The following is a 25,764-nucleotide window of genomic DNA, read 5'->3' as shown; positions in this document are numbered from 1 at the left end:
CCAATCAGAAGCCATCTCGCTGGAAAGAACCGTTACTTAAAAGTAGCATCAAACGTCGATCAGCTGATCGTTTTCCACTTTCTAATCGGTTATGTTGGCCTGGTGTTTCAATTTATTTCCTCACAATTTTCTAGGGGAAATTGTTGTTGTTTTACACAAATCAGCGCTGCTGCACATTCGCCTACTTCGCATTTCTGTTTTCCTGGTGTTTGGTCTCGCAAACACAGTCGATTTTGCTTCCCAAATCGATTTGAGACACCAGGCCAACATAATTCATAGCAGGTTGCAGCTGGTAAATCTGATCTTATTCAAATAACTGTTCTTTTCATAAGATTGCTGTCCTTGTTACGCTTCCCCTCCCTGTCCCGACCAATCAGAAAGCTATCACGCTAGAAAGAACCGTTACTTAAAAGTAGCATCAAGCGTTGATCAGCTGATCGTTCTACACCTGCTAAGCGTTCCTGTTTGCCTAGTATTTCAAATCAAAAATTCCCCAACTTGCCCAAGCATTAGGAATTTTAAATAAAATTGAAAACTCGGATTTTACTAACAAAGTTTTATGGGTATGGTTTGATGGTTACGGGTCCAGCCGGAGGGAGCTCGTGATGAAGACTAAGGCGCAGCGCTGCTGAGTGGTGACTTCCGCCTGGAGGCGCTGCTCCAGCAGAGAAGCACAAGTGAAGAGCGGCGCTGATCGCTCGGGAATAATGCGGAAGGCGACGCGCCGCCACGTGTCCCGCACCTGCTCCAGGAAATCCCCTTCGAGAGACTCTCGAATCGCCGGCAGATCGCCACTCTTAGCCAGAGTCAGCAGGTGAGCGATGGCCAGGCAGAGTTGCTGCTGCAGTGCGTCCCGGTGGTTGTACTCCTCGAAGCTGTCCAGGGCATTAGATCGTTCCAGAGCCTCAAGAAGCGCGCGCCACACAGTAGAAAAGTGGCCGCCAAAATCCTGTCGCCGCTCCACCCGTAACAGCACCCCGGCGGCATTGGTGCGCACTTTGAAATTAATGTGCTGCACCATAAGCTGGCTTAGGGCGGGGAACAGGATCCCGGGCAGGTTGCCACTGGCAAAGAAGCCCCTATGCCGCACCAGATTTCCGATGGCGTGGCAGGCGTTCCATTTCACCTTTGCGTTGCCCGAGGATCTCACACAGTCCAGCAGCTCGGACATGGCCAGCTGCATCACCTCCTCGCTCCCGGCGGGCTGAAGCTGCAGAATCTGCAGTAAGTTTCCCAGAGCTCGCACCGCATTGGCCCGCACCTTGTCGTGGTCGCTGCAGCTCTTCGTCGCCGCCTGGATGAGGCGACCCAGCAGGTCGGCCGATATCCTCTCGGTTTGGCTGGAAATGCCAGCCACCAAGGCGTCGCTTATGTTGCCCAGCGCCCAGGCGGCCTTGATCCGCACGACCAGCTGGTGGTCGTCGATGATGCGCAGAGTCAGCTCCGCGGTGTTTTCCACGAATCCCAGGTCCGTCCTCAGCGAGGGGTGGAGCACGTAAACAGCCATGGCCCGCAGGGCTGCTCCCCGGACCAGTGGCTCCTCGTGGTCGTCACTGGCGCAGCCGCTTAGGAACGCCAGCAGGGCGGTCCGATGGCCATCCGATAGCCGCTCGAAGCTGAAGGCGCCCATGTTGGACAGGGCGTCGCAGAGGGCGCACTTGAGCGGAAACCCGGCGCCGTCGTAGGCTTCGTAGGTGGCGGGCAGCAGACTCAGCCAAAACGACATCTGCTGCTCCCGCTCCGCCTGCTCCGGCAGTAGCCTGCCCAGCTGATAGCCCACGGAGTCCAGGCAGCGTGCCGCGTAGAGCTTCACATCGGCGACGAGATCCCTCAGTCCGGCGGAGATCACCTTGGCCAAACGCGCTTGGTGGCCGCGCAGAATACCAATGTGTATTGCCATCGCCTGAAGTACCTGGAAGCACTCTATGCGCACCGTGATTGGAGTTCCCAGACCCTCCAGATAGCGGAGGACCAGCCTCAGAAGCCAGGAGTTGCGCGGAATGGATTGCGACAGTGCGTGGGCGGGATTAAGCGATTTCTGCTGCGCCTTCGGCTGCTCCTCCTTTTCCAGATCCGCCTCCTCCTCGAGTTCCACCTCCGGGTCAGAGTCGCACAGCTCCTGAAAGTCGTCTATCGCGTCGACCTGATCCAATCGTACGTTCCTAAGATCGGGAGCCAGGCCCACCGAGCTGGCAATCTCCGGAGTGAGCTTGGTCGTGGCCACCAGCATTTCCATGACGAGAAGGGCCGACACGGCTACTGGAGGGTCAGCACTCTTGGCCAGCTTCTTTACGTGGCACACGAACTCGTAGACGAAGCCCATTTCCAACTGATCAAAGGGCGTGGCCTGGACCAGAACGGCCAGACATTTGAGACACTGCGTCAGCACGGGTGGAGCGAACTCCCGCTCCAGGATGGCGCTTAGGGTGCGGTACGCGGAAAGCACGGAGCTGGCTAGGCTGACTGCGAAGGGTGTGAAGTTGCTAGGTCCGCGAGAGCAGGCCTGGCTCAGGAACCCCTTGGAGCCGTACAGCAGCTGGGCGCCAAGCTGCAGGGCCAGTGCGCGACAGCGGGAGTTGGTGTCTTTCTGACCGACGAGCAGCAGATTGCGTCCGCCGGCCGAGTCGCTGTCGGGAAACAGGACGTGCCAATAGCTGTACAGGGAGCGGCGTGGCAGCTGCTTGGTCAAGGATCCTAACAGGTGCAGCGCCGAGATCCTTACCTTGGCCTGCAGATGGCGGAGGTGCTTGGTCTCCGGCTGCTGATCCGCATCGGAGGTTGGACAGTTTTCGCCCGAGTCGCCGGTGAGGCAGCCGTAGTCTTGATTGCCTACTAGCAGCAGGCGCTCCCGCGAATTGGTCTCCTGGGAATCGCTGGCCGCCTGGTTGCGCTGCTTGGCCAGTGACCGCATCTTGCGTACCTTGTTCTTTCGGCCGCCGGAGCGCAACTTCTGGCCGGGCTGTTGGTGCTCGTCCTCCAGCCCATAGGCGGCTGACTGTTGTGCGGCCGGGAGCCTGCGGGGCATTAGAGAAGTGCTTCCCTCTGTCTCGCCGTACTGCAAGTAGCACTGGACTAGGCCAATCAGCTCAGGAATCTGATGCTCCGCGTAGTTCGGCTGCCGCGCCACCAGCTTCTGCAGCAGCTCCAGGCTGAGGGCCATTAGCAGGGCCATCTGCTCCTCCGTCTCCTTCTCGACTTCCAGCCAGCAACCCTCAAAATGCATGTGGACGAGCGAGTTGGCCAGGCTCTGGCTATGGTCAGCCTCGTCGGGAGACTCCTTAAGCTCGTTCAGCACCAGATCCTGGCACTGCAGGAGCAGCAGGGCTGTCTCCACGTTCCTCATTTTGGGCAAAGTAGTCAATCTCGGCCAGTACTCAGCCAACTTTTCCTTCGGCGTCGTCTTTAGCAGCGTCAGAAGCAGTTGGAGCTCTGCAGACGATGAGTCCGGCTGCCCTGCCTCCATTAGTTCGGCCACCAGCAGGTGCGACCGCACTAGGATGATCCTCCTGGCCAGGATTAGCTCGTTGAGCCACAGCTGCCACCGGCGCAACAGGTCGTGCTGCCCTCTCTTTCGCACCTCCATTATAAGATGCTGAAGACGTTCCGCCGCCACTCCCACCGGGACTACCAGCTGGTGGTGCAGCTCGTTGATGAGCTGCAGGTGCGCCTGGCGTGCCTCCTCGTCCTGACCAGTTTCATGTTCCGCCTGCAGAAGCTCCTGGAGCAGGGCGTCGTGGGTCTCCATTTCCGAAGCTTGTGGTTGCCAGACTTAAAAAAGCTATCTCCAAAATCATAGCCATGAAAATCCGTTGTCTCTAAATTTCCCGATCAAAACCTTTTCTTCAACCTGCTGAAACATTGGTTCGCGCCTTGGAGAAGAGCGCGAAGTTATGTTTAAATTCAAATCAAAGCAATGAAATATACGCCAAGCAAGCCATCATATACATAAAAATATATACATTTGATAAGACCTTTTTTATAGCCTTCTTTTCAGCAAAATCATAAAATATATACATACATTTAAGAAGTACATTAACTGAAACCTAAGAACAAATTTAAACATAAAAAAAAATTGTAGACATTTTCTTTTCGAATAAATTACTTATCAATAATATAAGAATAACATATGTTTAAATTAAAATTATGTTTAAATTAAAATTATGTTTAAATTAAGATTAAGTGGGGAAATAGCAAAAGTTGACACCAGTTATTTTTTTAATTTGAAACGTCTTGAATTTTCTCCAAGTCCACTCGTAAAGAACTAGTTCCCACTCAAAGTTCACATATACTTCGATAATACAAACTATCAAGTTCAAACTTAAGAAAACCTGGCACACTTTAAGGGAATTGCTTTTTGTAATGTATCTGCTTTGCTGATGTTTTAAGAAAACCTACCACACCTATATACATATGCCGCATTACTTAAAACATGTCATTTATTTGTAGTTTGTATGTCTAGTTAATCAGATAGTACATGTACAAAAAACCAGTTTAGCCTATAAAACTCAAAAGAGTTCGGTAAAAAGGTCGCATACCATTCTTCTTTACATTCTGTTCCTGTTTCTCAGCTTTTTTAATTTCTTTCTTTTACTTTTTACTACATTTATCAGTACGTAGTAGTGATAAAAATGGGTTACCTTACACCTAGCCAAAAAAAATAGTGACAAAGATGGGGATTTAAGGAATTGAATACAATGTACAAAGCAGTCGAAGCCCGGATTTTCAAAAAAAAAAAAAAAAAATGACGGGGAAAACAGCAGTAGTCTATGGGAAGGGTGCCTAATATGGGGGTGGGGCGAAAGGGTCATGGGACATAACATGGACATCATTTTGGCATAACAAGTCTTTTCGAGTCTGTTGGTTTCTCCTGGAAAGACATTCGCTCTTAGAGGTTGCGGTTCCGATTCTGGTTGCCGCCACGCTGATTGCGATTGTTTACATTACCAGATCCCCCTCCTGGAAAATGTCTGCCGCCCCCATTGTTGTTGTTCCCATTGTTAAAATTGTTAAAGGGCATTCCCATGTTGCCCATGTTGCCCATGGAATTCATTGCTGCCCCATTGCCGCCCGCTCCGCCAGCAAACGGATTAAAGGGATTGCCATTGGGCATTGGTCCAGCTCCTCCTCCTTGGTTTCCCACTCCTTGGTTTCCACCATTGCCGCCTGGTAGCATTCCCAGCAATCCTGCTCGTGGAGGTGGCTGATTGAAGGGCGGACCCAGGTTGCCCATTTGCATCATCATTCCGGACATGCGCATCATCCGTATATTTGGCGGCGGTACCCTCAGCATTTGGGCCAGGTTTGGCGGGGGTTGCGATAAATTAGGTAGCACCACTCCGCCCACTCCATCTCCGCCACCGTTGTTCTCCTCGGGCATCTGCACCACTTGACCATTGTCGTCCACATAGATGAAGAGTTTTGCAAAGATTTGCTGCAACGTTGGGTTGTTCACTATAAAGCTGACATCAAATATTTTTGGAGCATCCTCGGGCTGCTGATGAAACTTCTTTAGTTCGGTGAACACCAGGGCAAGCTGTTGGTTCACCATGATCTTGTTATTGCTGCCCAAATTCTTGTACCAGTTTGAGCTTTGCATCAGGCTGCGGATTTCGGAGATTTGCTTGCTGCCACCGGCGGCATTGGCTTTCGTCGAAGGTGTGGAACTAGCCGTGCTCGCAGCCTGAGCTGGAACTTGAAGATGAGCCCTCCGGGGATCACGACGCGGGTCTGCGCGCACAGTGGGCTTTTCCAATTGCAGATTCGGAGGCGGTACACTCAGCGACGGCGGGGGTACACTCATAAGTGGCAGATTGGCCAACGCTGGAGGCGGTGAGCTGGGCGTGGCATCACGGAGACTGGTCTCCGAGTCCGGCGAGGCTATACACGCTCCGGACCGACTAAAGGAGTCGCCCGACAGAGAGCTCCCTCCCGCAGCAGTCGTCGATCCCATGGCTCCACCATTGTCTGGCATATCTGGCAGACCTAAAATACGACGCAAGCGCGGATCCCGCAGATCTCGCTGTTCCTTATGCAAAGCACTGGCCCTGATCTGAGCATAGCTGGTCTCCTCCACCGACACCTCCTGCAACTGCCAGCGGAGCGGAGTGTGCGAGAAAATCGCCGCATCAATTTCGGTGGCGGGTAAATAGTGTTTCATCGGCTCGAATGGCAGTCGCATGTCTGTGTCGCGCTCGTCCTCCAGGAGCTTTCCCTTCCGCCGCTCCTGCAACTCCACCTTGGCAGGGTCAAAGTCGTACATAGAAGGACGCACGTAAAGCGAGGGAGTGGTCGGCGGCAACGCTGGCGTAATGGCAGGCAATTCCGGCATCTCGTGATCCTGGTCCACCTGCTTGGGTGACTGGGATCCTGGCTCCGAAGTTGGAGTCGGTGTTAGTGACCGCGAGTTCGAGTTGGAGTTCTCATTGCTGGAGTCGACATCTCCATCGCCGCTGTGCGCCTTAAAGGGATTGCGGATAATGTCACGGTAGAAAGCTGCTCTTGCCTCGGGATCCGGTTGCTTATCGCCGAAGATAATCCGGCTAAATACATTGGACGTGCTGCCGCTGGCGGCTGCTTGCTTGAGTCCCGCATGATCTACTCCAGCCAATGCCGGCACATCCTGGTTGGGCGATGTGGCACTGGCTGGCAGCAATTGGTTTGCTGAGGATCCGTGGCCCAGCATGTTGCTCATAAAGCTGGGCAGATCGTAAACCGAAGGCAAAGGCACCTCCTCGGTGGCAGATTCCTGGCGAGAGGCTGGCGCCGCCTTCGAAGGTTTTGGTTGCTGTTCCTCCTCGGCGTTTGACTCGTTGCCGTCGTCTATGACCAGCTGTTCGTCATCATCGCGATCGTCGTCCACTAAAAAAGGAAATGGCAATTATGCACCAAAAAACGAAATAAGAATGCATTCGATTACTTGTACTCGTAAGAAAAACCCCGTTTGGAAACCGTTTGAGATCTTAATAAAGCCCACCCTACTCACGCGGATCGTTGCCAGAAAAGCTGACATGCGCATCCTTGAGATACTGCGTGTAGTCCACCATGATGAAACCGTTGCTGTTCGAGTTGCTGTTGTTAGCCTCCGTTTCCGGCTTGGCAACGGGAGTACTGCAAGACAAGGTTCGAGTGAACATGGAGAATTGTACACAGTACATTATTTTAAAAGCCTAATGCCCACCTGACTGCCGTATCCGGTTTGGCTTGCGGCTTGGCCTCTTCGGCTTTCCGCTGAATCTCCCCGATCTCGACCAACGTTAGACCCGCTTCGGTTAACTGCCCAAAGGGTACCTGCAGCATTTGCTTCAAGTTCGTGATACCCAACTTGTTCAGCTTTGCCATGTTTTCGGCACTCAAAACGTGACTGAGATTGACTAAGTCCAAATGTGGTGGCAACGACTTGGTAGACGGCGATGTGCTGCCCGCTTCTTGAGAATCTGATCCTGCGGCTGCCGCCTTGGCTGCTGTTTTATCAGCCCAGCGGGACTTGCGTTTCTTTTCCGGGTGCGGGGGATTGATGACCATGTCCAAAAGTGAGGGAATGCTGCCGCCGGCCTCCGCGGACACCAGTTGTTGCTGTTGCAGTTGTTGTTGTTGCTGCTGCTGCTGCTGCTGCTCCTGTTGCTGCTGCTGCATTTGTTGCTGATGCTGCTGCACCTGTTGCTGATGCTGCTGCTGCATCTGAATGTGCTGTTGTTGCTGTTGGTCCTGTCGCCGGCCCATTCCGCCACCTACCATCATGCTCCAGGTGTTCTCCCGCTTGAATTGCTCGCACAGCTGCTCGTGTCGTCTCGTCATCTGAACAAGGGCAATGTCCCTCGATATTCGCTTGAAGTCCCCGAGGATCTCCTTCGGCGCCGTCTCCATGTGCTTGAGCAGGATGTTACGTAGCTGCTCGGTCAGCGGTTCGCCGTGGTGAAAGAGGCAGTCGGCGCCGGCGTAGCAGTCCATGCCCAGATAGTAGTACTTGCAGGGGAACTCCTTGTGCATGTAAGAGCACTTGTCCCGCTTGGCGCAACAGTCCATCAGGTAAAACTTGCAAAGCTCCAGCTTGCGGGGCTCAATACGACCGCCGCCGCCGCCGCCCGTCTTCTCCTGCCCACCGCCACCTCCCTCCCCGGAATCGCGGCGGTTTCGCTTGGCCCCGCCTCCGGCCCCACCGCCCTCATGACGATCTCGCTCCCTTCGCTTGCGATTATTGGCACCGCGCTGCGGCTGTTCCTTCTCCCTATCTCTTCGCACCCGGCGCCGCTGATTTATGGGACCAGGTGCCGGTGCTGCCTCCTCCTCGGAATAGGAATCGTAGCTGCTGTAGGGATCCTGTTGAGAGTCATAGCCTCCTCCTCCCGCGACGCTGGAACCCCCGCCCACCGCTGGACCTTCAGTCATGTCCCAGTCGGCGCCACTGAAACGCTGACCACTACCGGATGCAGGTGGTGCTATTCCTCCGGGCGGCGGACTGCCGCCCCGCACGTTCATCATCTCGTATTCGTCCATCTCATCGCTGCCGACACCGCCCGTTACACCGGAAATATCTTCTTCTTCTCGCCGAGATCGTTTCTGGAGAGCATGAAAGGTGAAGGATCAATTAGCAAAATAAGGTTTCATCTTATTTGGGGGCTAGACAGAAAATATTAAGCTCCAAATTTATTCAATAACCTGATTTAAATTAGGCACAATTTTGATGGTCCTTTTCTCATTACAATTGGGTTTTCCTCTGGATATACCCATGTCTATCATTGAGACAACAAACCTGAACTTATTGCAAAAAGGTAAGTCAAAGCAAGACGGTCATAAATAACGAACTTAATGCAGAAGGAAAAGAGAACAGACACGAAAAGGAAAACAATTCGACACGGATTTTGTCACGGTAGCTAAGCACTTTCAAATAGTTTGCCAATATCCCATGTTCTCAGTTTCAGTATACCACTAAGCTGCCACAGGAAAATTATAGAAAATGTATTTCCTTTTCAGGAATATTAAAAAAAGGGGCGCTTGGTTTATAGTTTGAACGATTTTTACAGTGCAAAAAGACCATTAATTGCTACACGACTTTATAGTCTAAATCATTAAATAATAAATAAAAAAAAAAGTACGGTTAAAAAAGGTGGAACTTCTCAAAAAGAAAGGGGTTTTGAGTTGGGATGGCCTCACCTGGTGCTCCTTATCCTTCTTTTGCTCGCGCTCTCGCTCTTTTTTGCGCTTTCTTCGCCGGCTGCTGCGACTTGGCTGCTGGACTTGATTTCCGCCGCCAGACAAACCCTCTCCTGGTCCCTCCAAGGACACATCGCCAATGTCCTGGTTAGACGATCGCATTCTGGGCATTGGCGGCTCTATGCCCTTCTTCTTAAGGGCATTCGCAATGGCATTCTCAATGTTGCTGGCATGATCATCTAAGAAATATAAGCCACAGGATATAGAAAGAAACATCTAGGCAAAACCCGATCCCCGCGATTCTATGTACCTTCCAATGGCCTAGCCTTCTTGGACTTGCTGCTATTGTTATTGTGTGTGCCAGCATCGGCTGATAATCCCATAAAGACGACATCCTCGTCAGCAAGTTTGTTCTTGACCTCGATACCCACAAATTGAACATCGTCGTCCACCGAGGAATCATTCTTTTGGACCTGGGTCTTTGGTAGCAGCTGTTGTTCCTCCTCCTCGTCATCATCGTCGATCTCACCGTCTTCTAGATCCTCCGCCAAATCAATCACCGGCGAATCCGCCAAAACTGATGACATTATGTCTCAATGAAGCTAAATCTCGGTGTAAGCTCGTAAGAAAAAGATTCTTTCTGCTGGAAACAAAGAAGTATTTTGGAGAACCTCTGGATGATAAAGGTCATGGACATGGAAATCGTTGTCTATATAGTTTTCTACAGTTATGTGTATATATATCGAAATATTCAGAGGTGAATGGGTTTCCCAACCTAACCACATATGCGATCGAAAACTTAAAAACTGAATCAAATACTATCTGGGATTGGTTAACACAAAAAGCAAACGTTCCTGATGGGCTAAATTGGGGAATGTGATCGTAAAATTTAAAAATCTGAAAATTAGTTTTTCAAAATGACAAAATTAATATAAAATTGCAACTCATTGGTTTAAAAAATACGGTAATGTTTTTGCATTTCAAAAGATTTACTTATTTGCTACTAAATTCATACAAGAAAATTAAATAATTTAAAATATTTTAAAAAGAAAATATAATTTTTGAATGAAATTATCAATGAACCAAATGTTGATATCAAAAATTTATTAAAGACGTTGATTAAAATCTTAGGAAATTAAATTTCTAATAATTTCCTGAAAAATATTATTCAAATAAAAAATTATGAATAATATTCAAAATTCCTGAAAACTGAAAAGCGAAAGGAAGCCAAAATTAGTGGTCTTGAAAACATTGTTTTTCTCATCGTGCGAAAAGGACAACAACCTAACGTCGCACGCACATATGTATGTATATATTTTTACTTTGTCTTTCATGATGATGTGCATCCTTAAATGAACTGATATTTATGCAATTTCATTAATGAACTTTTAGAAAAAAAAAAAATTACTGATCGTACTCACACGCGCCCATTAAGAGCGCGTTTTTATTTTGTTTCGAGGCTTTGTTTATCATGTTGTCTCGCTTGTACACCCATGTGGTAAGCAAGGCATTCATACAAACGAGACAATGTTTCCAGTGTTTGGGTGTGTGTGTGACTTTAAAAGAGAATGTGTTTAATTTTTTTTATGTTTATATGTATGTGTTTAAAAAATATAAAGCTTTTATAAAAACACTTGAGGCAAACGATGTTTTCTTAAGTTCGCTGTGCAATTTTTTTGACTGCGACTGTACATACGCCAAAGTACATGTGCATGTACATACATATGTATGTACATGTACAGCGAAAGTGACTGTATGCTAAACACATCTGCGCAGTTTGCGGCTATGTACATAGAAGGCAGAAAACGAAAAATCACGCATTTTGCTTATTTTTTTCTTTTTGCTGGCGTTCCAAAAACAAATGCATGTACTTTTCCAATAATGTTGCCATCTGTTCCTTTCTTACACCCACACACAAAGGTGGTGGGAGGCGTGAACGCTGAGCAACATACATACACGTACATAAGTACATACAGATATTTCGGAACTATGCCAAACATACAGACAAGTTATTTCTTTGATCTTACTTTTTTTTAGCGTGATTTTACGTGCGATTTGTTTTTTTGTGTGGAACATTTAAAACTTTTTGGTATTAGTTTATAACATTGCTGTTCGGTTTTTTGGTTTATAGGTACGTTTTTTACTTCGTTGTTTTTCTTTTCGCTTTTCAGTTTTCTTGTTTGGGGTTTTTTTTGGCGTCGCTGCTTACATAATGTGGAAGTGGTACAGTAGGTGAATAAAGATTTATATACAGGCATATATGGCATATAGTATTGGCCACACATATGTATATGTATATATTGACATACATCTGATGTATTCGTATTTGATGACGCAGCGGTGTGGGTACATATATAGGTATGAAAAAAACTTAAAAGTTTTCGCAAGTCGAACAGCGACCTTTTTCGGACTGTTTTTTTCTGATACTATATATATGTACAGCTCTATATGTGTGCAGGCGGCGAGCGCGCGCTATCTCGCTCGCACCCACTTTCAGCTCGCTTTCGCCCTCTCTGTCTCTCTGCCTGCGGGCCCTTATCTCAGTATCTCTCTCCCTTCCTCTTTTTCTGTCTTTGTTACGCTTATGGACAGAATACAATATACAAAAACATTAAATTAATAAACTTTTCGTCCAAAACATGAGATTCAGGAGGCGTGGTTGTTAACAGTTCAAATTTCTACTTAAATGTTATCGATAGTGTGGCCGCGTGCTCGGTAGAGTGTGCGACCGTTCCCGGAAAACACAAATAGCCACCGAAAGCAACTCTGCTTAGATGGTGAATAACTTTGCTTCGAGAAAGTAACGGTTGATTAATGTTTACTTTATTTTATTTTAATTATTATTTATTCATGTAATGTTTATTTCAACACGTTTTCTTGTTAAAGGAAAATATCCTAATCAAAATGTTTATTGATAATAACCTATCAATTTTTTTTTTATCGATCATGACAATTTCTCGCGATCAGCTGTCGCCGGCCATCTCTATTGCGTCAACAAGTTTGTAAGCGAAATTGAATCCTCAATTTGGTACTTTCCCGCATTGAGCGTCGAAATGGCAGGGTCGAATCTTCTAAGCCATCTCGACTCCATCGATTTCAACGATTTGGTTCTTTTGGAGCGGGACCTGAACTTTGCCCAAAAGGTGCGGCAACTCCGTTAAGATTACTTAAAAACCAATTACATTTATTTTTATATGTGATCTTTCGTCAGGTGGGTCTTTGCTTCCTGCTTTATGGCAACAACCACTCGGATGCTACCTACATACTACAAAAACTGCTAGCCATGACGCGAACGAGTTTCGTGCAGAGTGATCTACTTATGCAGTATGCCAAGCACAGGCCGGACACCTGGCAAAAAAACCTGCTGGAGGCTCTATGCATTGTTGGTGCACGGCAAGTGCTCCGCAAATTGGGCTTCCGTTGGCAGGAGCTTCGGATGCACTACTTGCCACACGTTGGTGGAATTGCCCTGCATGTGCATCCGCTTCTGAAGAGCCTCTACATGATCTGCGAAGAGTTGTCATTGGCGCAGAGTGGCCGCTTGGTTCTGGATGTTAGTGAAAAAGTGGCGCGGCAACAGCCTGGAGATCCACTCCGTTTCTATGATGCCACCTACTTGGAGATATTCCTTCTGGACTGGTTGACCAGAAAGGCTATACGTCTAGGAGACATTAATGCCATGGGTAGCGATGTTCAGCTGCTAATCGAGCATTTAAAATTTAATGATTTGCAAGAACAAGCCAAGTTGCTTATAGACACGATCAACAGCAATGCTTCTGATGATCAGATTCTAGAGGTTGTCCCTCCACTTGCCATCAAGCGGGAAACTCAATCGGATAGCCAGCAGGTGCCGTTGAGTGCCACATCCACGGCGGCCGTCCCAGCTTCCCCTCTCCGGAAAAAAGATGCCCTTGAGTTGAGTCGAGAAAACGCAGGAATCGCTTTAATAATCAACCAAAGGGAGTTTCACAGAGATGTCAACGAGGATCTGAAAGTGATCTTTGATATAATATCTGGTCGATTGTAAAAAAAAACTCACTTTACCTTTACAGAAATATCTAGCGCCAAATACTCCACGCCGACGCGATGGAACGGACGTCGATGAACGGCGACTCACAGCAGTCTTCTCCGCTATGGGTTATAATGTGGAGTCACATTCAAATGTGGATCACCTAAGCATCGTGCAGCTCATCCGCAGTGCCTGCGACAGATCGCTTCTGCGGGACTCTCTAGTGGTCTGCATTCTGACACACGGCTTCGAGGAGGCCGTCTACGGATCGAACAGCATCGCCCTACGCATCACGGACATCGAAAACGTAATGTGCAGCTACGATTCCCTTTTTAACAAGCCCAAGTTACTGATCATTCAGGCGTGCCAGGAGGAGGCCCCCAAAAAAGGAGAGGAGAGTCCTCAGGGATTGCCCGTAAGTTGTTTTCGATCAATAGTCGGCTTAAAAGTGTATTGTATCGATTGGATTCTTATTTTCAGTTTAAGATCGATGTTATCACCCAGTCACCCGGCCAGCACGTGAATATGGTCCGGGCCATGTCCACGGTGAACGGATTTTCTGCTCTTCGACACACGCACTCGGGCAGCTGGTTCATCCAGAGCCTGTGCGACGCCATCGAGCAGCATTCAGCCAGGTAACAAGCTTTTAGAAAATAATAAGCGGTTGATTCAATTAAAATTCTTTCTGTTTGTGCGTAGTGAACATATTGCCGACATTTTGACGATTGTCACTAACAAAGTGGCAGAAAAGCGGGGCAAGAATGATGAGTGTATGGTGCCCAAATTTAATAGCACATTCCGCCAACACGTCTACTTCCCACCTCGCCTGTGATCGCATTCTGAGTAATCTGTATGCTGTGGCAGCACTTAGACTTAAAACACTCTTTAGTTGTCAATCATTTCGTACGTGTAAATGCCATATGAATTAAAAGTTCTTCCGAAGTTGAATTTCATTTTAAACAAGGGATTCCATTTGTTTGTGGGACCTGCATTTTTCGCCTAAAAACTAGACTTACGCTCGACATGGCCCTAACCAAATAAAGATTCAACAAAAAGTACCTGGCTTGTTTTAGTTTATTGTATGCTCGCTTCAACACTAATTTAGCATTTAACAGCAAGTAGTCCCTAAGATGGTAAACTTAGTGTTATTTTAATATTAAGCTGCTTTATATATGTAGCGCCTTTAATTATTTTTTGCAGCTTTTTTGTTGGTCTTCTTGGACTTGTCCTTCTTTGTGACGTTCTCTGGCTCCTTCGCTGCTGCCTGTTTCTTATTTAGATTCGTCTGAATAGCTGTCTTTTTCTCCGGGTGAGGCTTTTTGGCCAGAGCGTTCACCTTCTCCAACAGCTTCTGCCGCTTTTGGCCACCCTGGGCCAGAATCTTTTGCAGCAAATTTAGTTCTGTAAGATGGCCAGACTCCGCCTCTAGTTGCTCCACATATCTGGCCAGTTGCTTTTCAAATTCGTTGGATGCCTTGGTGTTATCGTTCAGAGCGGTTTCCAGCCGGCGAAACTGCTTACTTAGAAGCTTTAAAATCTGCCCGCGGCGGAAGCTGCGGGTTTTCTGTATATCCAAATGGGATGCCAAAACCACCGACAATGGAGCAATTCCCTTCCATTGACCAGCCTGGAATAGGGCCTCGTAACTGGCCAGCGATAGGCGACTACGACGATTGGTCGCCCACAATTCCAGGAACTCGACGAGCAAAGGCCAAACGGCACTGTCTTTGGGGTCCCCAGCTGTCGAACCTTGACTGACCAAGTAGGCGAAGCACTTATCCCTCCAAATTGTGGCCTCTGCCTTGGCCTGTCGGTTAATGGTTTGCTTGCTGCCCTCGTGGTCCTCCTCCGACTGCTCATCCCCAGTGGACATCAGTTGCTCAATGGCCTCCAGAATAGGCGTCCTGTCCTGGTTTGCTTCAAAATCAATGTTCTTCGCAAGCAGCTTCTTAAGCAGCTTTAAGCTAGCTTCTCGTAGCGATTGAAGTTTGGTATCGCCGCTGCAATGACGGTACACCTGGAAGACGCAGAGTAATACGTCTAGGATTACAGATTGAGTTGGTTTCTTGGTGATAAAAAGTTCAAGCAAATCCAAGGCGCGAATGCGGAAGTGCAGTAGACTAGTGTTATCGATGCGCTCCGATTTGGTGGGGCGCTCCTTGGCCTTGGCTTTGCGTGACTGGGGTCGGAACGCCTGAAAAGATCGCTCGAGAGCAGCATTTAAGCGTTCACCCTGCTCCTCATCAACATCGTTCCAATCCACACTGCTGGCGCCATCTTCATCGGCTTCGCCATTGCTAACTAATGCCTGACGAACACTTTCGCGAATCAGATCCAAATTTGTCGGGCCATCCTCATCATCAACATCCATCTCATCCTCATCATCATCGTCTGCGCTGTCCGAATCATCGCTGGAAGCTTCCGACTGCTCCTCCATTTCCTCATCGCTTTCCTCTTCTTCCTCTCCTTCGTCTTTCTTGCTCAAGGGATTTCTGTTCATGTTAAGCACCTCAAGAACCTGCTCAAGGTTAGCAGGCTCCAGGTGGGGAATCAAGGAGTCGGCCACTAGGTTAACAAACTCGCGCCAGAAATGACCTGTTTGCAAGAGCAACTGTAGCAGGGCATCCGTTAGCACATCTTGCCACTTAAGCTCTTCGTTAGCCTATCAACAAAAAAAAGATGAAAACAATTAGCTACAGCGATAATAAGGTAAAAACTTGGGCTCTTACGTCTTTCTTGCTCTTTTTAAGCGCACTTTTCCGACAGATGATCAAATCCTCTAACACGGCAACGGATAGGGTACTCTTTGTGCACAGGGCCAAAGAAACGAACAGGATAAGTGCCTCGAAGGATAGGCCAAGGACATCCGTTTCATCACTGGGCTTCGCCAGCAGTTTTTCCACCGTTTCCCACGGTTTTTTGAGAGCCTCATCTCTTGGTGAGCGCAATTTGCTCTCCGCACCCGGTTTACCTAGCTCTTTGTTAAGAAAACTCAATGTCTTGTTAAGAAGCTGGCACAGAGCTGCCAAACCCGAGCACTTGTGCACCAAGGAACCCATAAAGATCTCCTCACATCGAGCCGAGCAATGGCGACTGAAAGCGCTGGCTTTAGCGGCCTCACATGGTTTTCCGGCGGCATCCAAGTGGAACAGGCTAGCGAGAATCAAGAAACGCAACTGCTTCGTACGCCACTTGACTTCCTGATCGAGTTTTGAGTGCTGCAAGATGAACTGCATCTGGTTTAGGCAGTGCATTAGGCTCACTTTATCTGTGTCCTCTAAAGAGCCCAGCAGCTTGGTGTAGTAATCGTAGAGCTTCTGAAGACTCTCGACACCCAACTGATTAATCAGCTGATGGCTGAAACGAGGCATGCTAATGACCGAGTCCAACTGCAGTTTTTGGTCAAACAACTTGAGCAGCAGCTGCAGCTTGACCTCGTCGCTTTGTAACTGCTTCTCGAAACTAAAAAGCAGGCATCCCTCGAACTTGAAGCAAATTTCACGCAGTTCTTTTTGGGAGCGTTTCTTAGTTTCGCTTTTGTCCCCTTTAGCGATTGACAGTTCTTGCAGCAGAAACTGCACACAGGTGGGTGTGAAAACATCAAAAATTAGTTGGGCTTCCTTATTCTTCATCTTGAGAAGTAAGTTTCCCAGTACTTGAATAACACAGGCCTTGGCTGCATTCAATTTAAGCGGCTGCTTGGAGTCGATAAACTGCTGCCAAGCAGCGAGTAGGTCTTTTCCGCCATTGGCCAGGAATATTGCTAATCTGGAGTACACATCAGAAGTGTAAATGGTGGACCCCGAGATATAAAGCTCGAAAAGCTGGCCGTACTGTGGTTTCTTCGGCCACAAGCTGGCAATAAGTTCCTCTCGTCCCAGAATTGTTGGAAAGTTCAGATGCACGGCCAACAAAAGATCAAATGTATTCACCTTTAAGTCACTTAGTGGCTTCTTTATTTGGGGTTGCAGAAGCGGCCACAGAAGCTCCTCGAATTCGGCCGTTGTTATCTGTGAAAATTGAATACATAATATATAAAACATAAGTTATTTCCAGCGAAGGACCGAAAATACCCACACGAACGAAGCTATCTGCGAGAATATTCGCAGATATTGACACCAGGTACTCCTTCCCCTTTAGGTGTTCCACCAGGACTTCCCAGACTTTTGCCAGGGGTTTTGGCCTGGTCTCCGCGAACTGCACCGTTCGTAGTACGCAAAAAACAGTGACCAATTGGCCCACTGCGGCCAGTGAGTCCTCCTTGCCCCTTAGTGAGCTACCAACTGCCAGATCTTGCTTTAAGGTCTCTAAAACCTCCAGGGCATCGATGGAGAGAGTGGCTCTTAGGATGCAGGTTAAGTAGCCGGCGGCTACGGCCACTGCCTGGATGTTATCTGCTCCTGTTGAGCGAATCAAACGCTTGAGTACATAGCAAGTAGTGGCAGTGCGCTGGGGGCAGGGAAATCAAAGAATTTGTTGACGAAAATATTTAAATACTTAAAACGGCATCTACCTGTTCGTCATTCGTGTCATCGCGCAGCAGTACCACCAGCGAATTGATCGTCTTTTCAGTTGGCTGGCTGTCCTGAATTTTTTTAAACACAGCGAAAACGGCTTTGTTGATCTGTGACACCTTTAGGGGAGCATTGCTCGGAGTGTTCTCCTTTTCTTCTTGCTCCGATGGCTTCTTTTTTGAAACCTTGGGAATCTTGGCTGGTGGTTTCGTTTCCACATCCTCGTCGGTTTTAAGAGTATTTGTGTGTTTTCGTTTTTGTTGAACGATTTTTTTCGCCTCTTTACCGTTGGTTGTGATTTTATCCACCTTGTTCTTCATTTTTCGGCCTGTGCTTTTTAGGGGATTTTAAATGTATTTCGTTACAATATTTTAAAATCTGCTCCTCGTGTTTTCAGCTGTTTCAAAAAGGGATGACACTCGCGAGCAGCGCTTGCTTTATAACTATCGATAACCGAGGGTATTCAGGTGAAGTCGAAATTTTCAAAAATATTCTTCGATTAAAATACTGTTTGTTACTAAGGTAAATTTGTTTAAGGGGCACAACTAATGTGACGGCCTAAAAAAGGTGTTTTTTGGGAATTTTTATTAAAAAAAACTACTTTATCAATTATTTCTAAATTTAAAGAATGTATTTATACATGATTTAAGAATATAAAGTGAAATTTTTGAAGAAAAATATTTAATATTTTTTAAGTTATAGTCGATCTCCAATGGCGCTAAAAAAGCCCTTCACTGCTGCAGTGAATCCGCCCTTCTCCGTAGATGAAATAAAAAAAAAAAGTTATCGTTAAACTAGATAATATTGTCTGTACCTATGACCTACTATAAAAAATATCAAAAATTCACAAAATGGCGGCGTTTAAAAAAAATTCGAATTTTGCCAAAATTTTGGTCGTACGGAGAGCTATATAATATATATATATATAAAAATTCGATAGTGATCGGATCATTTGTTTTTGAGTAATCACTGCAGTAAATTCGGAAAATGCTGTTTCGAGAAAAACTCGTTTAAAGATGATAGCACTGTTATAAGAGCGGCTGCTTTTTAAATTGCTATAACTCAAAAACTATTTGAGATATCGATTTGAAATTTTAATATGTTATTTGTAAATTCGGTAGATTACCGAAATATGAATATTAAAGAATCAGAATTGCTTTTTTTGAAATTTCACACTAGTTGTCCCCCTTAAATATTTTATATTGTCTTTTATTATCATAAGCCTACCGTTAAACGGCTCAATTTTTATTATACATTTCAAATTGCTTTTATTTCAGATATAATATAATAATTTATAATTATTATCTAGAGCTATGCACATATGTAAAAAAAATGCACCGATATTTAGCGAGTAATTTATGTATGTATATGTATAATATGGCAATGTTTGGTCGGGTTCATATGAGTATAAATATTCGAGTATTTAATAAAAATTGCACAACATTTATACTGGGTTAAGTTTAACTTAACTAGTAAATACTACAAGTACATAATCTCAAAGATCTTAAGACGATTCATTAAAACTACTAATTGCATATTAAATACTTCGAAATTAACCCTTTCTTCTTAACTATTAAGAAAGACTTAAATCATATTGGAAGGTTTTACAATTTTATAGCTCATCAACCCAAATTTTTTTTTCTTACAACAATTGAGAATGGGAATATTTATGAATATACAGATTACTACTGAGTAAAAATTGTATATTCGCTGGGTTTGAGGGTTTGAGCAGCCTTTTATAAATAAATTAAATTAAATGAAGGATATTAAGGGTATGTGCTGTTTGTGATCAGCGTTCAGGTGAGATCATACGGCCCGTAAAATTCGGGTTGCACCGGATCTCACGTCAACTGACGCTACTTTTGTAGCTCAATTTGTCCCTCTAGTGTTTTGGCCAAATATATAACCAGCAGCTGGATGAGAGCGATGCATAGGGCCTTGCCGGCAATAACGTACAGATTGTGCTCTGCCCAAACCCTGACGACTTCAATACAACCGCTGGTCCAGATTCGCTTTCTGGCTTCTGGCACCGGAGTCTCTTGGACGCCGTAGCCACACATGATGTTTACCAGCCCGGAGGATATATCGGTGGCATTTATGCAGCAGCTGTAAGGCACTCCGCACTTCTCTACCGATGGTGAGCTGCAGTTAAAGTAGTCATTTTTACCTGAAAATAAAAAAACTATTCAGAGATTGACGAGACTGAAAATTAATACATATTTGTTTGTTGTTTTAGATTTTAGACAACTATAAATAATGCTTTGCGTCTCTGGATACCATAGTCAACGGTATTCTCAACTTACTCCAATCCTGGTAACCGGAGTTACTAAGGCCACAGCACTTGAACTCCTGTTGGGCAAAATCAATAAAGTTCTGCAGGTCCGGATCGTCGCGATAAGAGTGGATGATCTTGTCCGTAAACTGTTTCTCTAGGAAGGTGTTCATGTATTGTGGGAACACAAAACATATAATGGCTGCAAAGGTGAAAAATTAGTGAGAGCTCTGATATCCCCATTGGTGTAACCATGACACACCGATGGCCATTTCCATGAGGAAGAAGAACAGCAGGCACATGGAGTAAAGCTTCAGCAGAACGGTGTTCTCTCGTAGTGCTCCCAAACATCCGAAGAAACTGACCATAAAAATGACCATGCCAGCCAGAATCATCACCAGAGAGATATTGAGGAACACGTCGTAAAAGTTCTCCAGCCGCACCGAGCCGTTGGCTTCTTCCCACTTGTCCCTAAAGGCATAAATCCCGATTCCCAAAAGCAGGCCTCCAAATAACCAGAACACAAAGTTCAACAAGAAGATCTTGTATTTGACGTACTGGCTCACGTATGTGAAGCGGTGATGGATCCCCTCGTGCACCTCTATTCCGCAGTAGCCACGCCCCCCGGCCATACCACCACCACCGACACCGCCCCCCTGATAACGGTAGTTGCTCATGCTCGGATTTTATCTTATCTGAATCCTTGTCTGTGGATGTCCTTATTTGTTATTAATCTAATCTTCAGTCTCGGTTATTCGCATAGGCAGTGTTGTTGTTTGTTTTTCAATAACTGCCATCAAGATATTTTACAAACTTTTAAATTGCACGAAAAGCAAAATATACACAAAAAATAAATTGTACATAATAAAAACAATCGTGTTCAATCGTTTATCGATAGCGGGGAACAGCTGGCCAGACAAGAAAGCACTGTCCAGCAAAACCGTGCAACAAGTTGACAAAAGTGCTTGTTAGGTTTGAAGTATTTGAATTTTAAGGAGTATTTTTTTTAGTCAGTCAGTGGTACTCTTAAAAACCATAGTCTTTCACAGATGTTAACTTTTCATAATGATAACCATTAATCAATTAGAAATGTAATAATATTGATAATTGAAGTAAATAATAATTGTTAATTGAAGTAAAATGAGAAATTCCCAGGAACCAAACTTGGGCCGAATTTTACTTTCCTGTTGGCCAGTTTATTTTTTTCGCTATCATTCTGAAAATAAAATCATTTTAGCACTGACCTTTGCTCGATGAGCCGGTACAGCGTCTGGAATCGCCGTCGAAATCGAAATGCTATATGTGAATCAGCCGATAAAGCCGTAGAACTATGCAAATCTTCAGAAATCGTGAATCGATAAGCAATCGGCGCTGATAGCACATAAACAGAGTAATTGACGGACTTAAATGCTACTCGTTCCAGTTGCACTTGGTGTCCCACTCCGCCATGAACTTCCTGCTGCGATTTTTTGTCTTCTGCCTGGATCCTCTTGGCCTAGGGCGCCGATTTCTTATCCGACCGGTCTTGAATCTCGGCTGGAACGTATACGATCGCGTCCGGAGCAAGGCCGATGAGAAGGTGGGCACGGTGCGCGAACTGGTTCTCCGGTTGGGACTCATCGCCTTCGCCGTGGTGCTCATCATCTGGCTGGCGGTCTTCATGTACGCCGCCTTTTACTACATCTACATGCCGGCCATATCACACACCCGACCAGTACACATGCAGTTCAAGTGAGTACGAAAAGGATCTCAAAAGGGCACGTAACCCGATTGAAATGTACAATCCTTAAATGTTCACCATTACTGCCCAGCCTTGAAGCCTTGAATATAGATATATAGATTAAAAGCTGCAATGTTGAAACCATGGTTATCTTTTATTGCCAGGTCCATAAATATAGCCATAATCTACAAGTTGTTTGACTCATGATCAACGGTTTTAGACTTAGTACCCAATTATATACAATTAGGTGATACTAACATTACCTTTTTCTGACCTGCACAGAACCTGTCTTGAGACCAGCACGCCCTGCACCTTTCCCCATGCCCACGTCTCGCTGACGAAGAAGCAACAGCTCCTGATGGTTGGCCAGGCTTACAAGGTAATTGTTAACATCGATATGCCGGAGTCTCCGCAGAACCTTGAGCTGGGCATGTTTATGGTCTGCGCTGAAATGAGAGACTACGACTCGATGCTGAGGGGTCACTCCTGCCGATCGGCAATGATGCGATACCGATCACCTTTGATCCGCATGATTTCCACTTGGGCCTTAAGCCCACTATACGTGCTTGGTTGGAAGGAGGAGTTCCAGCATGTCCCGGTAGAGATTTTTTCACGTTACCTGGAGGAGCGACAGCACCCAATCACAGATGTCTACGTGGAGATACAGTCACAGAAGATCCAGTTCTACACGGTTACTCTGCACATTGTGGCCGATTTTACCGGTCTGCGGTACATTATGTTCAACTGGCCCGTGCTGTCGGCCATAGTGGGTATGTCGGCACATTGCCACCGGTTCCGCGGCAGAGAATTCCCGCTAATCCTGTTCTTTACATTCCAGCCATTAGCACCAATCTATTCTTTATACTGGTCGTCTTTCTGCTCAGCTGGTACCACTGGTCCGACGCCAGCTGGCTGCACAGCCTGCAAATCAAATATGCCCGGCTCACGAAATCGCTTGAACCCGGCGTAGTCCGCTCCAAGACGAGCAGCCTGCGGGACGACGACGACGACTTGGTTGCTTTAGGTGATAAGTCCGATATTGTAGACGTGGGCGGGGACACAATTAGCGACGCAGATGCCGATGATTTGGTGTTGATTAGGAAACCAGGCGGTGGCAAGACGGATTCAAAGGATGCACTGCGTAAGCGACATCCGAAAAAGACCACTGCAGACCACTAAAATCAGCAGGGACTCAGATAAGAAAGGGAAGGAAGGAATCACCACCGAAGACGAAACCACCGCCCATGCGACGCTTGAGCCAAAGACTAAATATATTTAAGGACTAAGTTAGTTAACACAGTTGCTAAATGAATTCATTCCATATATGTTGAGGATGCCAGGGGTCTTCTTTTCCAGTGGAAAAAAGCTTTGCTTGGATGATCATAAATATGTTATTTTAAAAATTGTTTAACTTTTTGAAAAAAAAAAAAAAATTTTTATATTTGAAGTCTTATTTTTAGGCATGTGCTTCATTTTCGTTCTTAGGTTGATCTTCCTTATTTTTTTTTGTGATCCTCCAGCTGCTTCCGGATCTGTTTCAGATTCATCAGAATTATCCTCTTCATAATCCTCAAACAGGATCATGCTAAGCAACTTAAACTGAGTGTTTAGGATGTTACCAACGTTGATTATCCTTTCGCCACGATCTTTATGTTTCAACTGGACTTCTTCATCTTCATCAGATGGCCGTTTGACAACCCGATTATCACCTGTTTGTTTGCTAAGTTGCAGTGCCCTGTTCGCGTCCATCACATTCAGTTTCCGGTTCACATTCTGTGCCACTGTGCGCTTATTTCGGACGTACGCTCGTCGAAAGCAGGGTAAACTATGGATGCAAGTAAAGTATCTTGAAAACTCAACGCGCAGAAACTGGAAAAAATTGATCCGATGGTCCTTCTCAGAATGGTCTCTTATGGTCTTGGCAACAGTAAAGTAATCGTTGATTAAGGAGACAAATACATTAATCAAGAGGACGATAATAACAAAGGCCAAAACGCCATATAGAAACATGCCCAGCCATTTTCCGCCGTAGAATAACTCCGATGGCTTCACCTGGGCACTAAAGCCGAATGAAAAGCACATGCACATTACCATGCTCTTGACGAAGTTGGTAAAGTTGTCACTATTATTCCCATTTATGGTTACTACGGCGAAGCAGAAGCCCATAAGGAAAATCATGATAGCAATGGCGGTGCTGGCCACCGCAGCCCAGGCCAAATAGAGCGTCCTGGTGAAGAGTTCAAAGATACTGGAGAACTGCATTACCCGCCAAAGTCTCAGCGTTGTTACGCATATTAGAAAACCAACGGTAATCGTGGTCAATTGATGCAGCCGCGATGGACGCCGGAAATCAATAAATTCCATTTTGCTGGCACCCTCGACCTTCTTCATCATACTGGCCACTAGGGCCTCGCGAAGCACCACCAGCACAACCACCATCACATTTAGCAAACAGATGAAAAGATCCAACCTGTTCCAAATGCTCTTCAGCAAATGCGGTTCGTACCACAATTTCAGGGCCAGCGATTGGGAGAACTGAATCAGAACCACCACGTAGATAAGCAGGGCTAGTAGCCCGGTGTACGGCATTTGATCCACATCCTCCAGGAGCTTGGCGCTTTCCACTTGAACATCCGGAACTGTGCCACCAAAGGGAGTTTTCTCCAGCCGCAAAGTGCAGATGCTAAACAGATTGACGTCCACGTTATACAGCGTAAAGTCTATAAACACCGCCGAGGTGTTTAAGGTCAACCAATGATACTCGTGAAGATAATCCAAGACCTAAAAAACCGTAAGTGAAGAATTTAAAAAATGATTCAACAAATTTAAAGCCTAGCTTGAGGGAAGCTTTTTTTCCCCCGTTCCCTCTTCGAGTTTGGGAGGTTTAAATAAAAATGAATCACCTTTTATTAACAATGTACCCACCTTCATGCTGTTTGCCGTGCTTCTGGCCAGCAGGCTGACGTATCCCGACAGCTCTGGATAACTGGCGAGGCGGCCCACATGATCGAAATTCATGAGCAGGCCATCCAAAAACTCGAAGCTTACCCTAATGGGGATCCAGGGCTCGTAGATCCGCCAATACTTATCCGCGTAGTACAGTCGCCGGTATGGCAACTGCCAATCGGGCATATAGTACATTTCCGAGAACTCCGGTCGGCTCAGGCCGATATCTGGACTAACCACGCGCAGCTGGCGCAAGCGAATCACTCCTAGGAGAACCGTTTGCTCCGCGTGAGCCCATCCCGTGGAGGTCCCGCCACTGAAATTCGTATTAAAGGCAATCACCAGAGTGGACTCAATAAAGTCGTACAGCTGGTTCAGAAAGTACACCTCCTTCAGGCCCGTGTAGTCCGTGTGGTTGTTCATGAAGAGCTCCTTAATAATTCGAGTGTTGTGGTAGAGGGTTTCATCCCGAGTAACCAATACTAAGCACATTAGGCAGAGATAGTACTGTCCATAGGTAAACAGGTCATGGGCAATCACCTTGTACTGCTCGTTGAGCTTCCAGTTCCTATACTGCGAGGATATCATAAGGTTGGATTTTTGGCTCAATAGGCGTTGCTTCAGAAAATCTCGGCGGTCGTGCTTGTAGGACTTATCACTAAGCGGCGGTATGTAAAGTTTCGGCGGCCAGAGGGCCCGGTCCATCGCAAGGATCACAAACTTTATGGGATCCCCGATTAGGTACTGGAAAAGCAGCGCTATTACAATGCTGACCAGCATGGTTTTGAACTTAACCACCTCGTGTTTGAATCCCGCAAATATGGTGATTGCGATCATACAGACTGTTATGATTCCGAGCGTTATTGCGCACATTGCCCTATGGGCTTGTTTCGCCTTCATTTCGTTGGGTCTTTGAATTTTCTTTGCTTTCAATACTTGGGGATCTTCAAATCAACTGGATTTGTTTCTTATTTAAACATCAAGTAGCACGCTTTTCAGGGCCTACTTAGTAAGGTTTTTGCAGTTTCTAGTTCCCAAATTTCCTTTTCTCTCCCACACATAAAAAATAAAGCGAAACGTTTGGTAAAAGCCTTCGACGGTTATTTTTGTTGCTAAAATTCAAATGGTTATGGTTCAAGAAAAAGCTTATTTT

General features: G+C 46.3%; 7 protein-coding genes across 10 annotated transcripts; 2 read left to right on the top strand and 5 right to left on the bottom strand.

Moving 5' to 3' along the window:
• Positions 1 to 523: 523 nt before the first annotated feature.
• On the bottom strand, positions 524 to 3,841 carry LOC108097022 (HEAT repeat-containing protein 6). The gene has a single exon (XM_017199039.2). The coding sequence runs from the start codon at positions 3,743 to 3,745 to the stop codon at positions 578 to 580; it is 3,168 nt and encodes a 1,055-aa protein (XP_017054528.1). The 5' UTR covers positions 3,746 to 3,841; the 3' UTR covers positions 524 to 577.
• Positions 3,842 to 4,347: 506 nt separating this feature from the next.
• On the bottom strand, positions 4,348 to 11,850 carry LOC108097020 (protein suppressor of sable). 4 transcript variants are annotated; one of them, XM_017199033.2, is made up of 6 exons: positions 11,360 to 11,850; positions 9,461 to 9,793; positions 9,151 to 9,389; positions 7,178 to 8,556; positions 6,983 to 7,107; positions 4,348 to 6,858 (listed from the first exon to the last, which is right to left on the bottom strand). In XM_017199033.2, exons 2-6 carry the CDS (start codon positions 9,735 to 9,737, stop codon positions 4,886 to 4,888), a joined length of 3,993 nt encoding a protein of 1,330 aa, XP_017054522.1. In that variant the 5' UTR covers positions 9,738 to 9,793; positions 11,360 to 11,850; the 3' UTR covers positions 4,348 to 4,885. The 4 variants fall into 4 exon arrangements, with proteins under 4 accessions (XP_017054522.1, XP_017054521.1, XP_017054524.1 ...); XM_017199032.2 differs by having other exon boundaries at positions 9,461 to 9,790; XM_017199035.2 differs by having other exon boundaries at positions 11,460 to 11,850.
• Positions 11,265 to 14,107, top strand: LOC108097024 (caspase-8). The gene is made up of 6 exons (XM_017199041.2): positions 11,265 to 11,281; positions 12,118 to 12,293; positions 12,362 to 13,144; positions 13,203 to 13,574; positions 13,640 to 13,794; positions 13,859 to 14,107. The coding sequence occupies exons 2-6, from the start codon at positions 12,204 to 12,206 to the stop codon at positions 13,989 to 13,991; spliced, it is 1,533 nt and encodes a 510-aa protein (XP_017054530.1). The 5' UTR covers positions 11,265 to 11,281; positions 12,118 to 12,203; the 3' UTR covers positions 13,992 to 14,107.
• A 108-nt stretch (positions 14,108 to 14,215) lies between these two features.
• Positions 14,216 to 18,093, bottom strand: LOC108097021 (myb-binding protein 1A). Its single transcript, XM_017199038.1, has 4 exons — positions 17,673 to 18,093; positions 17,237 to 17,608; positions 15,889 to 17,169; positions 14,216 to 15,821 (listed from the first exon to the last, which is right to left on the bottom strand). Exons 1-4 carry the CDS (start codon positions 17,991 to 17,993, stop codon positions 14,343 to 14,345), a joined length of 3,453 nt encoding a protein of 1,150 aa, XP_017054527.1. The 5' UTR covers positions 17,994 to 18,093; the 3' UTR covers positions 14,216 to 14,342.
• Positions 18,094 to 19,075: 982 nt separating this feature from the next.
• Positions 19,076 to 20,854, bottom strand: LOC108097309 (tetraspanin-33). The gene is made up of 3 exons (XM_017199526.2): positions 20,208 to 20,854; positions 19,977 to 20,147; positions 19,076 to 19,840 (listed from the first exon to the last, which is right to left on the bottom strand). Exons 1-3 carry the CDS (start codon positions 20,620 to 20,622, stop codon positions 19,530 to 19,532), a joined length of 897 nt encoding a protein of 298 aa, XP_017055015.1. The 5' UTR covers positions 20,623 to 20,854; the 3' UTR covers positions 19,076 to 19,529.
• Positions 20,855 to 21,155: 301 nt separating this feature from the next.
• LOC108097308 (seipin) lies at positions 21,156 to 23,112 on the top strand. Its single transcript, XM_017199525.2, has 3 exons — positions 21,156 to 21,676; positions 21,948 to 22,435; positions 22,504 to 23,112. The coding sequence occupies exons 1-3, from the start codon at positions 21,393 to 21,395 to the stop codon at positions 22,842 to 22,844; spliced, it is 1,113 nt and encodes a 370-aa protein (XP_017055014.1). The 5' UTR covers positions 21,156 to 21,392; the 3' UTR covers positions 22,845 to 23,112.
• LOC108097307 (polycystic kidney disease 2-like 1 protein) lies at positions 23,073 to 25,591 on the bottom strand. Its single transcript, XM_017199524.2, has 2 exons — positions 24,591 to 25,591; positions 23,073 to 24,446 (listed from the first exon to the last, which is right to left on the bottom strand). The coding sequence occupies exons 1-2, from the start codon at positions 25,509 to 25,511 to the stop codon at positions 23,073 to 23,075; spliced, it is 2,295 nt and encodes a 764-aa protein (XP_017055013.2). The 5' UTR covers positions 25,512 to 25,591.
• Positions 25,592 to 25,764: the final 173 nt, after the last annotated feature.

This window comes from Drosophila ficusphila, unplaced genomic scaffold (genome assembly GCF_018152265.1).
Source record: "Drosophila ficusphila isolate 14025-0441.05 unplaced genomic scaffold, ASM1815226v1 contig_198, whole genome shotgun sequence".
In the NCBI taxonomy this organism is placed as follows: domain Eukaryota; kingdom Metazoa; phylum Arthropoda; class Insecta; order Diptera; family Drosophilidae; genus Drosophila; species Drosophila ficusphila.
This window is presented reverse-complemented; position numbering and strand designations above follow the sequence as displayed.